Source organism: Calypte anna, chromosome 1 (genome assembly GCF_003957555.1).
Source record: "Calypte anna isolate BGI_N300 chromosome 1, bCalAnn1_v1.p, whole genome shotgun sequence".
Lineage (NCBI taxonomy): Eukaryota > Metazoa > Chordata > Aves > Apodiformes > Trochilidae > Calypte > Calypte anna.
The window spans coordinates 125,718,814-125,734,255 of record NC_044244.1 but is presented as its reverse complement, the minus strand read 5'-3'; the positions used below and the strand labels follow the sequence as shown (position 1 = coordinate 125,734,255).

Sequence of the window (15,442 nt, the reverse complement as noted above, 5' to 3'; positions counted from 1 at the left end):
TCAAAATTAGCAGTGGATTTGTAAGGGAACAGAATACAGCTGCCAGCATGCAGAACATCCTGAGAATTTCTTGTTCCAAGCAGTACTGACATTTTACTGCTCCTCCAGTCTCAGTTTGTCAGCAGCTAAAGCAAATGTTTGGAGACATTCGTAGACAGCACAATTGAAAGTCATCAGGGCCATTAATAACAAGGAGGCTGGGTAGAGAAAAGCAAAGACATTAAATGATGGAAGCTGAAAATATTGCTTAAATATCTGAGTGGAGTGCTGCTCTCTGGTTTCATCTGTTTACATCCATCTGTATCCTGCTCTACTGAGTCACTTGGAGATGTAAAAACCATTGAAAAAACCCTTGTTTTAGAATTTTATCCTTTTACAAGATGACAACAGATGTACCTGTCAAAAAGGATAAAGATATGGAACTTACTTAAAGTGCATTCTACTTTAGTGTCCTTGTTGGCCTTCAGAAGTGTAAGAGTATAATGAAACTCATTTAATATATAGACAGGCTGATTGACTGATCTATCTAAATAAAATGTGATGTTAAGATAGTGAAAATCCACAGATTGGACAGAGTGACGAAATCTCTGAACAGTCTTAGAAGAAATGAGTAACATATCCTTTTGGTTATATTTTTTTAAGCACAGACATTTGGTGGGCTGAGGGAAAAGAGTCTTTGGCACAAATCAAGAGAGCGGGTGATACCTCCCCATTGGGAACTACTTCAGAGGTACCCAAGAGCAGTTCAGTGCACACCAGTGCTAAAGGAAAGGGACTGTCAGGCAAGGCCAAGGACTCAGGTCCTCCCTGTTCTTTCTTAGGAGCTGCCCACATTCAAAGACACAAGGCTGACAGCATGTGCTACAAGCTTCCTGCCTGGATCATGCCTCGTGCACCCTGTAGCAAGGCCACCATCCTGTGTCCCTGGTGATCAGCACGGTAGCTTTTTGTTCACTCCTGTGGCCTTCTGCATCAGGTACATCTTGTTGATCTTTGGCTGCAGCCCACAGAGAGGATCAAACAGTGCTGCACGAGCATGAGGATTAAAGCTTCGGGAGGCTATCTAGTGAACAAAAGACTTTTCAGCTGGCATGTACTCTAGGAGAAACCTAACAACATGGTCCCCTCTGATGTTAATTGTCCTGGTATGTGGGAAATTAAAAATTATGAGAATTAGTTACATGCTCTTCAAATTGCAACTATCCTTACAAAAGCAACACTGAGGGGATAGACAACATGTTTGCGCTAAGGGAGTCGCAACTCATTTGTATAGTGTTCTGGATATCAGCTTCCCTGCTTCCCCTCTAATGTACTGCAGTCTTGTCTTGCCATTTTCTTCTCACGATGGAGCAACTGGACTAATTACCAAAAAGAAAAAATACAAAACCCCCAAAAGCAACAGAAGGAAGGCATGAGAACTAGAGACCTGCCTCTGTGTGTGTGTGTGTGTGTGTGTGTGTTAGGTAAGAGCTACTGGCCTTTTGTCTGAGCACACCTACGTCCACCGAGTAGAGTGTTTGTTTTGAACTTGTTGGGCAGAAATGAAAGACATTCTCTTTATAAAATAAATGGCATAAATGCCTCTTAAAAAAGCATCATGGAATGTACTAGGATAATACCACCAGCTTGCTGCGACACGCATACCAAGGGAGGTTATCTGTGACTTGGGTGACAGATAGCACTACTCAGGGAAGGTGGGGGGGCTCAGCTGTGATGTGAGCATGGTGGGCTTCATCCTTATGGAGACCAACAGCATGAGGCCTTGCATTTTAATTTCCAGAGCCAGCTTGCCACCTGAAAGTTGCCTGATGCTCTTCCTCCTACTCCTGAGGCTGTGGGAGATGCTGGTGCTTCCCACAGGAGAACAGAGAACAGCTGCCTTTCACCAACCGTGCAAGGCTTGACAGCATCTTCCTGGTTGCTCATCCCCACTACCATCATGGCTAAGAAGCAGCTGCAGTGCAGATGATCTTTGGTAACTCAGGAAGGAAGAGTAACAACCACGGGCAGAAAACCTGAGAATTAGGGTGCCATATTGATGCTATCTGGACTATTTTTGTCTAAATTTTATTGTTGGCAACAATTAAGAGCCAACATGGCTTTCTTGAGTCACTTTGCTGATATAACCTGTCTGGGAATCTGACTCCATCCAATTTCCTAGCTCTTTGTATGCTTACTAACCAACCCAAGGCCCTGGTCAATACAGTTGTCCTGAAGGAAGGAGAGAAATATAGATTCTACTGTTTTGAGTAGTGCTGGGATATTTTCCCCTCAGGGGATGCTGTCACATTTTATATATGGAGAGGGTACGAAAGACATCTCCATAAATGAGAATAAGGAGGTAGAACATGGGGAAAAAGGACAAAAGAAAAGAGGTACATGTTTGAAATGCCTGAAGTTAAAAGAAGAAGAAAAAAAAGGAATTAAAATTAAGAGAATCAGCATAGTGATTTTAAAAATGCTTGGGTATAGTTAACCAGAAGATATGAGCAATGCTGAAAACCAGGAAGTAGGTAAATATATACAAGGATGATAATTATGAAGTGCTGACCTTTACTGTAGGCAACTGCTGAGCACTAAACATCAAAGTGTACCCAGAAAATCTCTCAAAATAAAAGTATATCCCCAAAGTTACTAGCTGAGTGGAGTATAAATGCTATCAGGCAGGGCAGGCAAAAACAAAAAATCCCCAATCCCTGAACAGAAACATAATAGCAGAAAACAGTATTATCTGTAAGTGCTCAAATTATGGTTCTATAATTATCAGAAACTGAGGTCAGCTGGAATAAAAGAAGGCTATACGGAAATCACAAAAGAATACAAACCAGAGTAAGAAAAAAATACAGAAAAAAGAAAAAAATCTTTGGTAGCAGAGAATTTAGAGGAATAGAGAGCAACTCTGGGCCGGGCATTTGTATGCATCACCAAAGGAAGCCACCGCTTCTCTAGGCACAGGACCAAGGAGGCATTGGAGGAGTTGTGAAAATGCAAAGTTCCACCAGGTTTGGGTAACAAAACAAGATTAGGTCTCTGGTGAATTATCAAATCAATTCTTATTGCTAAAACCTTTTAGTGCAATTAAAAATACGAGAATAAAAAGATAAAGTGTATTTAAACTTTCAAAAGATGTTCTAAATAGAAGCTTTCAAAGGAACCTATCAAAGTCATGCTACCCACATGAGGGGAAAGAAAAAATTTTCAGAGCATCAAAAACACATGACAGAACAGGTTCTAAAAAAATAGTAAGTGGAGAAGAGCACTGCATAGATGACTATGAAGAACACTATGCACTAAAAAGAAGGGAAAGTTTTGCACAGAACTATGTTGCTTTGCACTTTTGATTGCGTGGAGAACCATGGGGGAACAACAACAAAAATAAGCAACTGAATGACTAATCAATTACACTGCAGCCAAATACAATGTACAAGTGGAGCAGTACAAGATAGATTTTTCCCCAAAGGCAGCTATAAAGTCATTAGAAGTTTTTTCTGAAGGACTTTTTCTGTGTGTGGGCTCAGTCCTACATCAAGTAATTCTCATAACAAATGAAAGATTTGGTACTCACAGCGCATCAGTGGGAGGCCACTGCATTTATCTAAACAAATGTGTCAGGGGACATTCAGTTTTAGAAAGATTAATGCAAATATTTTCCACAGCCATTTTTAAACCAATAAGATAATAATCCCATATATAAAGTTACCAAACAAACAAAAATTAAAAGGAAAATATTTTCTTCCTGACAAATATCCAAAGTAACTTTGAAATGGAGATGTTAATTTTTTAAAATGGAACTTCAAAGTTGCATCTTTCTGTCAAAGAGGATTATAAGAAATAACATCAGAATAACCAGTTATATGATATCTTGTTATAAATTTGTGTATTTGTGCATGTGATTGTGAAACCAAGATTTTATTACTGAGTTTTATTACCACTTTTCCCACCAAAGAGGGAACACAAAATTAGATGTACAATTACCCTACATGCAGAAAACTGCAATTTCAGAGACACTTTCAGGTCAAAATATCTAGACTTGGTTCAAATGTCTACAAATTACAGGTCAAGTTCAGTAGATTGGACCCAGCCCATAAAGCTGGTTAGAGTCCAAACAAAAGAGTACCAACTGTATCTGTAAATCCATGTCACATGGAGGCTATTAAAACCCAGCTGATCAGTAGCATTGGAGCATTTATATATTTTAAACAACAGCTGTTTTCCTAAGGTGAAAAAAAGAAAAGCAAATCAACTGACTTGCTTGGGCAGGGCTGGGTACACATGCTTTGCTCATTGAAAGAGGAGATTGTGAATGCCAGGAAACAACCAGATCATGTTATCCAGGCTGCCCTCTGCCCTGGATGTTGCAAATGGATAGAAAGTACAATGAAGAAAAGATGCAGTCCTATAACTCCTCCTTTTCTTCCAGGAAATAAGCTTTCAGTTTCAGAGATCTGGGATTTATTAATTACAAATAGAAAAGATAAGATGTATTTTTAAATTGGGGAATAGGTATGTAGACAGTACATCAGCTCAGTAATGTTGTCTTCCACCAGATAAAATACATTTAAAACTAAAGAAATCTCATATGCAAAATTAAAAACCCCAAGCAGTAAATATATACTCATTTGATTTTACCTTTGTCTCTGTTCTTCTCCTTTCCTAATGAGTCCAGTTTCTTTCTTAATGATTTCTTCCTCTTTTGTCCATCTGTGAGAGGAGAAAAGAGAAAAAAGGAAGTAAGCAGAACAAAAAAGTGCTGAACAAACTGCTGCATAAGCTGCAATAACACAGAGTGAGATGGCCATGGCACTTGGAGTCAGGAAGGGTCTGAGGCACATTTCACAAAGGCTGGAGATGGCTACTGTCCTTCAGCCCAAAGGGGTGCTCACTCAGATTTGTTCAAATGCTGAAGTTGTACTGGGGAACCCAACTGTATCCCGTTTCATGTTGCTGGGCACACTTACACATGTATGGTCACACAGCCTATGTGGTAGAACAGAAAGTTGATTTTGAACACTTAACAGTGGAAGTTTGTTGCTGGATACCCTTGACAGCAAAGTACCATAAATCTAAAAGGTACTGGTTAGATTTCATCCATGGTCACAAGAGTGTGATTCAGGAGTGGAGCTGAAGGTAGTATTTGGAGAGGGAGGATTACAAACCTCCAGGATAAATTCTGCATACCAGTCATACCAGTTGGGTGTTAGTTGACCACCTTTGCATGACCCATCTGATCTGAACAAACACTAGGAGCTTGCAGTTTGGAACCACATGTCCAGATTGGTTCAGGTGAGTTAGAGTCTCTGATATTATTGTTCTGACAGCCTATACATCATTCAAGTTTTCACTAAAGTATTAAGAGCCAAAGACTCTTGCTGACAGCTGTGCTGTGTTTGAGGTTGAAGTTGTTTCTTTGGGTCACTATACACAGCAAATTTGCTTCGGAATGCACATTTGGGGCTAGTCTACTGAACAGGAACAGTGTGGGCAGGTTCAATCTTGAAACAATTATGTCAAAAGGTTGGCTATCATTATTTCAGCAGCACCTTTTATAATGAAAAGTCACCAAAAATGCATTTTATTTATTAGGTCTCAACAAGTACCAGGGATTAAGATACAGGCCTGCTTTAACTTGTACCTTTTGAATTCCTAAGTTCCAAAGCAATATAAAGGGCCTAACATTGTCCCCACTCTAGCTAAAGGGTAATGAACAAGTACCTTAGCCTTACTGTTTTTTTAATATGGCAAAACAACAAAAATGAAGACATCCTATCTGTGTTTCACCTCTATGGTGAGCAGGTCACCAAACAATCTGCCTCAACATGTTTTTCTAGTTACATAAGCGAGTGTCTTAAGTGATCTTATAAAAGGGAACATACTACAGAGGAGTGAAGTGGATGTTTGTTGATTAACTCCCATCTTTGCAATTAGGGGTCACAAGAGAACACAAGGTATTTCCCCATACTTCTCCCTCAACTCTATTGAGAGCCATGCCCAGAACATTACTCGACAGACAGCTGGACAAATTCTGAATTTTTCATAGCCAGTTGATGTCCACATACTTTAAAATTAAAATCTCTTTTTACTTCATGTAACTGTGGTTTGATTGGCTTCACTTGCATTCCACATTTATTTGCTCCCAACACTCACTTAACTAAGCTACTCAGTTCCTGTCTCCTGAGGGAGACTGCCATTTGCTGGCTATATTGACTGCCTTTTTCCCCCACACACTCCAGTGAGAATTCATCTCTCTGAAATAAGGCTGACTAGAATGGACAAGGTATTCCAGATGAGAGTTCAGCAATATAATGGTGGGAATTCATTGCCTGATACAGTCTAAGATTAGATTTTCCTTTTTTGAAGCCACATGACAAGTTCATTACTCAAAGTCATACTTTGATTGATTAATATGCCCAGTCTTTTCACACCTTCTGACATTTCCAGTTGATAAGACTGAGTTTATTACAGAAATTCATCTTCCACCTCTTGGCAATGTGAATAATTGGTATCCTGCTTACATATACCTGACACTAAGGATTGTTTTGATAAGGCCTCCCTACTACCAGCATGTTCTGCCCTTATACATAAAAATAAATTTCAAATTATTTGTCATGTTGTAAATTCAAATTACTGAATCACTGTAGCCATTTGATAAATGAGTTGAATTTCCTTGGAAGCTTAGAGCCTCTATTCTCCAAAGACCCATTTATTGATGTTCTGATATTCCAATGAAATCTACCAAGATGTAAAAATCAGAGCAAAAGGTGAAACTGCATGTAAAATATAGCATTTTACTATTACAGTCATACAACAGCAACTTTTGGAGAGTTTCAGTGCAGCATAGTCAGATATGACAGAAATACAGGAAAAATGAATGCTATTCACCATTGAAACACAGGAAAAAATGACACTCATCTCCACATGGATAAGAGGTTAATGATTTCGAGGGCCAAACTACCCATGCTTTCTCATAGACCTTGTACTTACTGGGTGATTCAAATTCTAATAGTGGAGTAATTCCTCAGTAAATGACAGGCTGAGACAACATCTGTGCATTTGTCTCTGCAAATTTTGAATTTTGGGTACAAGTGATTGCTCAGGCCCCGAGGAACATAAGAAGCAGGAAGATCAGAAGATGGACGAACCAGAGAGTACAGAAATGAGTCCACTCTGCAAAGAAAGAGAATGCAGAGCTACAGAGGAGAGACCCTGACCTCAGACAAATGGATGCAGTTCCACTGAAGGCAGTGGAGATGTGACCATTTAAAGTCACAGTTTACCCGATGGCAGGAGAAGGAGTTGCATAGGAAAATAATGGAGACAACTCCCAGTGACAAGCTAAAGCCTAGGAAATCTGCCAGAGGGTCAGTTCCAGTTCTCCTCCCCCAGAAAAAGATGCGATTAATTACAATCTATATTCTGTAAAACTAAGCACATTTTGAAGAGAGTTGATTTAGGTTACATCAGGCATGAGCACTGCTAAAATATTCTTAACATGCTTAAGGACTTGTGCAACTCCAGTGGTTTTACATTTTAAATGAAGCCAATTCATAACAGTAATGCTTAGTACTGACTATCTGCAGTGTGTTTTAAGACTATAACAAATATCTGAAGAATTCCTGGGAAACATGCAAAGTACCATGCATAATACCTAATGTACATTTTAAAATTAATTAGCAAATTTTTATGAAAAATAGTATTACAACAGCCCAAGGTGCTATTAAACATGGCCTGCTATTCTCATTTATGCTCTGGAAATGTTTAAACCACAAAGTGATACATGCTGTTGGACTTTTATCCAGCCTTTTGTGTATATAATTTTCACTTAATATCTTCTTTCTGTAGGTCAAAAATGTACTGCTCATCCACCAGAATCCACCCAAGAATATTAGGAAGACAAGAGAAGTACTCAAAAGGCAACAATCATCAAAATGAACAAGGCTGTAATTTTTTTCTGTATTAATGCACTCTGCTTCTTTCTGGAGAACATCTGCCCAGTTGTTTCAGAAATGAGGTTGGTATGTTCAATCCTTAATAATTTATATGCTTGCAGCATTTTTCACTGCAATGCATATATCATTCTTCAGACAACTATACATTAAGACTAGCATGATGAATATTTAAAAGACCAGAAGTCTAGAATAAAAATCCTGAGTACATATTAAATTGTTATGTGACCTGTTTTTCCAAAGTGGTGAGCACTTCTAGGTTCAGTTAATGCCAAAAAGACTTTTCTTTCTGAAAAATTAGGTCATCTTTTTAAAACTCTAGCAGCAAGCAAAGCCTGCAGAATACAAGAATATTTGCACTGATACCCTGACTTTGGACAAGAATTGATGAGTTTGACATCTGGGATTATTATTATTGCAATTTTGGATTAGGTTGAAATTCAATTGCAATGTCATCACTAACACCATTTAATTAGCATTTAACTAATTTAACTCTGGTTTTTGACCAAAGATATCTGCTGCTGCTTACAGGGTTACTAAGAGAACTTCCCTCTCCATCTATTGGCAACTTCCTTTACTTACAAGAATTTTGTTTCGTGTCCAATTAGGAAAAAAAAATCTGTTATGTTCAACAATTAAGTGTTATTTTCATACAGTATAAAGAGAGGGGCTACCTGCAATCATACCCATAGCCCATTTATCAAAACAAATGACTGAAAAAGTTGATATTGTGAGATTTCTAAAATATTTCTTCATAGTGGTTATATTCATGGCCATTTTCCCTCTATAAGCAATTATAGTTTGATCTAATTGCCTTTAAAGGGAAAAAAAAAAAAGGCAGAATGTAAGCTATTCTTTCTTGAAAATTACTGCCAGTGGCACCACAGAGCACTGAGTTTGACCTATCCTGAGGATGTGTCAGCTCACTTCACTCATCAAGACTGACTCATTTCCCAAGTGCCAGCCTCCTGCACTCAGCCTGCAAGCTGAATGTCAAGCTACCATCTCTCTTGCTTGTTCAATACTGCAAGTAATAGAGACTTGCAGCCAGAAAACACTGCTGAATTCTGTTGACAGAGCACAACAAAAATGAGATTGTGCTTCATTCGCTGACAGCTGTGCTATGTTTGAGGTTGAAGTTGTTTCTTTGGGTCACTATACACAGCAAATTTGCTTCGGAATGCACATTTGGGGCTAGCCTACTGAAGAAGAGAGTGGTGGTTTTACTTAGCCATTTCTGTGACTATAAATGTCCATCTTGAAATATTTATTTAGATTAACATGTTGAAATGCCCTGTCCCCACGCAGTAACTTCCAAAGCACTGACAGCTGCAGCACAGATGGAAGGTAAACAATTTCAATCAGACAACCAGGAGCTTCAGATTTTTTAACATGAAGCAATACAAAAACAGAAGGGTTGAGCCTACTGGTATTTCCCATCACTCTCCTCTCTTTCACCTGTCCTCAGCAGTACACATGCTAGATCTCTATCAGGAATGCAGATTACTATATTCCCTCAGGAGTCTTGAACTCTCTCCCTGTTTCTCAGACTGCTTCTCCTTATGGCCTATGTTGCTCTCATTATTTCACTTTGACTTAAATCATCACTCCTTTGTACTTGCCAGCCTGCAGATAATGGAAGAAAAGCCATAACTAGTCAGGTGCAGCTCTGACCTTCCAGGTGGCAGCCACCTCACACATGCTCACCTCAGCCCATGGAGCCAGGTTTGAGCCCCCCCACACAGGCACCACAAATGCACCCAGAGACAGCTTCCCTCTTACTTGCTACTTCCTACTTCCTCAGATGCAGCAAACAAGCTACAGCATTTCCCTCTCTGGGAAGTTCCCTCTGATTGCATTTTTTTTTTTTTTTTTTTTTGGCTAGGTTGGAAAGGACCTCTGAGATCATCAAGTCCAACCCTTGAACCACCGTTGCGGTTGCTAGACACATCCAGTCTCTTTTTAAGTATCTCCAGGGATGGAAAATCCACTACTTCCCTGGGCAGCCCATTCCAATGCCTGATCACCCTCTCGCTAAAGAAATTCTAATATCCAACCTAAACTTCCCCTGGCACAACTTAAGACCGTGCCCTCTTGTCTTGTTGAAAGTTGCCTGGGAAAAGAGACCAACCCCCCCCCTGGCTACACCCTCCTTTCAGGTAGTTGTAGAGAGTGATGAGGTCTCCCCTGAGCCGCCTCTTCTCCAGGCTGAACAGCCCCAGCTCCCTCAGCCTCTCCTCATAGGGTCTGTGCTCGAGTCCCTTCACCAGCCTGGTTGCCCTCCTTTGGACCTTCTCCAGGACCTTCCTAAACTGAAGGGCCCACTTACTGCAGAAGAAACTTTGAAAAGGGCAGAGCTGAAGACAAAGCCCATTTTTCAGGAGAAAGGCTGCCACTGCCCACGGGCTGTGCACAGGTGAGATAAGAGTCAAAGCACTGCAGCCCTCCAGGCAGAAGCACTGCCTGAACCAAACCCTGCTCAGGGGAATGGTGAGAAACAGGATGAGGTGTGAGGAAAACCAACTCTGCATGAAACAATGTCCTCAACAATACACAGGGTACACAATACCACCACTTAAGAAACCCCACCAAGCATCACACCGAAACGTGCTTTTCATTCTCTTCTTCCTCATCCCATCAGACTCTTTGGGAACTGGTGGTTAATGAATCTTCTTCAGGTGTAGGCTTCAATCCCATGGGCTAAGGCATTACGGATACTTAAAATGAAACACGGGAATTAAAAAGTCAAACTGTGCAGGTTTCACAGAATCATAGCATGTTAGGGGTTCAAAGGGACCTTGAAAGATCACTGAGCCCAACCCCCCTGCCAGAGCAGGGTTACCTAGTGCAGGTCACATGGGAACGTGTCCAAGCAGGTTTTGAATGTCTCCAGAGCAGACTCCACACCCTGGGCAGCCTGGTCCAGTGCTCTGTTACCCTCACAGTGAAAAAGCTTTTCCTTATGTTTATATGGAATCTCCAATGTTCCAGCTTGCACGCATTTCCCCTGGTCCTATCATTGGTCATCACTGAGAAGAGCCTGGCACAATCCTCCTGACTCTTGCCCTTTACATATTTATAAACATTAATGAGGTCACCCCTCAATCTCCTCCAAGCTGAACAGACCCAGCTCCTACAGCTCCTCATAAGGGAGATGTTCCACTCCATCATCTTGGTCGCTCTGTGCTGCACTCTCTCAAGCAGTTCCTGGTCCTTCTGGAACTGAGGGGCCCAGAACTGGACACAATATTCCAAATGCAGCCTCACCAGTGCAGAGTAGAGGGGGAGGAGAACCTCTCTCGACCTACTGACCACCCCCCTTCTAATGCACCCCAGGATGCCATTGGGCCACAAGGGCATGATGCTGGCTCATGCTCATCCTTCTGTCCTCTAGGACCCTCAGGTCCTTTCCTCCACACTGCCCTATAACAGCTCAGTCCCCAACCTGTACTGGTACTTGGGGTTGTTCTTTCCCAGGTGCAAGTTGCTGTGGAACCTGCCTAGAAGGCAAAACTGCTGGAAACCTAGCCTGCTTCAGAGGAAAGCTGCAGTGCTAGGGGGACCTAAGTTTCATTAATAAAATAACATTTTACAGTAACATTTTGTGATTCTGGTACAAATTTAGAAGAAAAAAACCCACAAAACAAACCCCACAAGCCTTCATAACTTGCTTGCCAGGTATTAATAGATATTTGATGATGCACATCTATTCAGAAGGCAAAGATGATACTTACACCTGCTGAACATATTATCACTAGACTGATATGTCTTTTAGGAAAACACATCTAAGAAGTGTAGTTCCAAATTAGAATCAAATCTATTAAAGTGAAAAATTCATCATTTCTATTGAACCCTATTCTCAAAGTCTATTTCTCTCAGAAAGAGTTGTCTCAACTTGTTGGACAAAAAAATGTTACATGTTGAAAAACAGTAGGATATAGATACAGACTGTAACATGACAGGCACCAGCCCTTCTTCACAAAAGACCTTAGGCAATGCTCTTAATTTAGACAGCTAATGCTACTCAGTTCTTGCAGACAGAGGAATAATAAGAAAACATGACATTTCAGCTCCACTTGCCTACATTTCCCTAGTGTATTTAAAGTTTAAAATACTTCCCAACATCCAGTATAGGTGTTGGAAGAAAACAGCTACAAATATCTTCTTTCAGGATTCTCTGTCGTGAGGGACTTGAGCTAACTGATAGGCATATAAAGGTACAATGTACACCAGGGGTTAGAGACAAACCTTGGTAGAGAGAGGATCCAGAATTCAGGCTCTGGAGCAAGGTCAGGGCTGCAGAGGCCATGGCTGAGGGGAAGGGCTGTCAGCACAGCCCACCATGTGAGGAGAAGAGCCAGGAAGGAGATGCTTTTCAGTTCTTCCCCAGGCCACTGCACTCTCATTGTGTGGGAAGCCCCAGGTCTAACACATGAGCATGACCAAAAGCTGTACCAAGAGCAGTGCTTAATAGATTACATATAGGATGTCTGCCTTCAGTTTGTGTATGAAGAGTATAAATGTCTTTAAAAGAATGGACTGAGAAATAGCTCTGAGGAATAGGGCTTGGGAATGTTGGTTGATGAGAAGCTCAGAAAGCCAACTGTATCCTGGGCTGCATCAAAAAATGCATGGCCAGCAGGTCCAGGGAGGTGAGTCTCCCTCTCTGCTGTGGTGAGACCACACCTGGAGTGATGTATCCAGTTCTGGAATCCTGAACACAGGAAGGACATGGAGCTGCTGGAGCAAGTCCAGAGAAGGGCCATGAATATAATCAGAGGGGTTGAACACTGGCTGACAAAGTTGGGATTGTTCAGCCTTAAGAGGAGTAGGTTTGGGGAGATCTTATAACAGGCTTCAAATACCTAAAGAGGGCCTAGAGGAAAGCTGGGGAGGGACTTTTAAAGTGGGTGAGTTCAATAGGACTAGGGAGAACAGTTTAATCTGAAAGAGAGGAGATTTAGGTTAGACATTAGGAAGAAATTCTTTAGCATGAGGGTGGTGAGACACTGGCACAGGTTGCCCAGGGAAGTTGTGGCTGCCCCCTCCCTGGCAGTGTTCAAGGCCCAGGCTGGATGGGGCTTGGAGCAACCTGGTCTTGTGGGAGGTGTCCCTGCCCATTCAGGGGGGTTGGAATTTTTAAGGTCCTTTCCAAACAGAACCATACGATGAGTATTTATTAAAGCTCGTAGCTATTTATGAAAAACAACCTTACCATTAAAAAGACAAACTTTTTTGTTCCTAATGAGTTTTATAGTGAGTAAAAATGCTTGCTTTTAAAATTATTTGCTTGTCTCTAACTCATAGAATAGATATGCTGAATAAAGTTTTTGTGAAGTCAACAGAGATCTAAAACCTGTTCTGTGCTACAATAAAACTTAGTAATCAGTTTGCTGAGCATTACAGAGTCCTTGATCTAAAAAACCCTGTCTCATAGTAAATTTTAAAGAACAGATCTCTAGTAACTTTCTTCAGTTTTAAAGATATTATACTATTTCCCCTGTTCTATCATTAGAAAAACTGTATTCTTGCCAGCTTCATGCATTTCCATGTTGCTCTGGTATCAATGGCAGCAAAAAGTCATATTTGGAGAAAAGTTCACAACAAGAAATTTCTGCAGATTTCCTTATTGGGAAGGAAAAGAGTGACTTATTTTGGGTTGCTTTTCTCTTTGACTGGAAAAGCTCCTGTCACCTTTGATTGACAAACTTCTGTGTAGCAGAGTGCAAGTCTGCATTGCTCTCACAACCTCTACCCAGAACTTCTCCTAGCTTAAAATACTGTCAATTTTATTTTATTTTTTCTAGACTGAGAGACATTGTTTTTATTTTCCCAGGAGAAAAAAGAGTGCTCAGAAAAAAACGATCTTTCCTTACATGATATGAGGGGGAGGGGGAAAGAGAGCTTTAAGATAAAAATCAACAAGAAAAAGTTCTCACCTAGGACAAAGTCTGATACAGTATATCCAAGATTAACTACTGTGGTGTAAAGGAACAGAATTTAGCTTGGAGTCTTGCTTGTCTTTAATATAATCTTCATGAACACTGTCATACTGAATGAAAACCCAGGGAGTCACAGGGTTATGTTAGAGACAGTCTCTATATGAGAACTGGCAGAGACTGGCATTAAAAGGGGTGCTAATAAGCCTCTTCACATAAAAAAATATACTGATGCCAACTCAAAAGCATCCAGTCTGTCACCCCATAGCTCCACAAATTATAGGCCACAGTTTGCTCAGATGCTTTCCACTGTTAAAACAACCTATAAAGTATATAACATGGTCTGTGACTATCAACAATGAGCAGCTTGGAGGCCTCACAAAAATGCAAATACAGATAAAAATCATAGTCACTCTCAGTGTTAAGGAAAATGTATAATGAAATAAAACGATGAACAGCGTAAGCAAAAAAACAGATCTAAAAAAACTACTCCCTGCCAAAATAAACAAGAAGCAGAGAATGCATAACTCTGAATTCCCATTTTTATTCGGATCTTAACTGGAATGCATCAGGGGCAAAGAGCACCAATGAACAATAAAAATTCAGAAAGCCCAGCTATGTATGTTTCCTTCCATTGCAGAGATGGGATTGTCTGGGCACTTAGTCTGTAATCACACACTTATCCAGCCCTGCTCATCCAGGACACTAATGTTTCCTTCATGTCAGCAGATGCCCAGTGTCACACACCTGGTGGAACTGGCTACAAAACTTGCATACAAAAATGTACAACAGTATAAGCCGTATGTTTAAGCAGCATAAGCAATAACTTCCCTTCAGTAACTGAGACTGTATTTAGGTTTCTAAATCAAATTGTGCACCATATTCATTGTAATAGATTTGGCAGTAAAATTAAGGATTACCTTCTCTTCTCTTGGCCCAACTATCCTTGTAAGTGTAAAATAATTAATTCCCCCAGGAAATGGAATGCTTGCTGTAATTCCTGAAACTACTCTGCATGATCTGGTTGCTGTTAATAACTGTGGGTATACATTCTTGTCATAGGTGGCATCAACACAGTAAACAGACTTTGTAGTAAAGGCAGTTAATCTCTTTTATGATGTTTGGTACACTTGCTAAAATACCTAAGTAACATGTTTATTGTCAGTTCTGGTAAGCGAAGACAAATTTTGCAGCTTACCTTTGGATTTTCACTCCAAAATACTTAGAGAAATATTAAAGTAAACCCAAAGGTACAAAGCAAATGTATGCAACACTTCTACCAAAATGTAAATATACTTTGGTATGCAGTGCATGTTAAAACCAAAACACTACATCAAAGTAATGTTAACGTTGTGACCAAAGCCAACAAAAGCAACATAATTCATCAGAGGTGGACATTCTGGCCTTAGCCCAACCTATTGCATGTACAGCTATTTGTTGCATCTGATTCGTTAACAGCTGTGGGCTAACAACCTCAGCATTCAGTCTTTAAAACATCCATCTCTACTGTGAAGTGAGATTGGAATAAAGATATTTTACCAAATTAATTTGAAGCTACAG

General features: G+C 40.4%; 1 protein-coding gene across 4 annotated transcripts in view; it reads right to left on the bottom strand.

Moving 5' to 3' along the window:
• The window catches only part of ARHGAP6 (Rho GTPase activating protein 6), a 328,240-nt gene that overhangs the window by 39,468 nt on the left and 273,330 nt on the right, over positions 1-15,442 (bottom strand). For 3 of the 4 annotated variants that reach the window (XM_030451749.1, XM_030451730.1, XM_030451722.1), the window contains exon 3: positions 4,630-4,701. In XM_030451749.1, the coding sequence (XP_030307609.1) occupies positions 4,630-4,701 (72 nt within the window). Of the gene's footprint in view, positions 1-4,248; positions 4,311-4,629; positions 4,702-15,442 lie in introns of those variants that run through there. The other variant, XM_030451738.1, reaches the window with a different exon arrangement.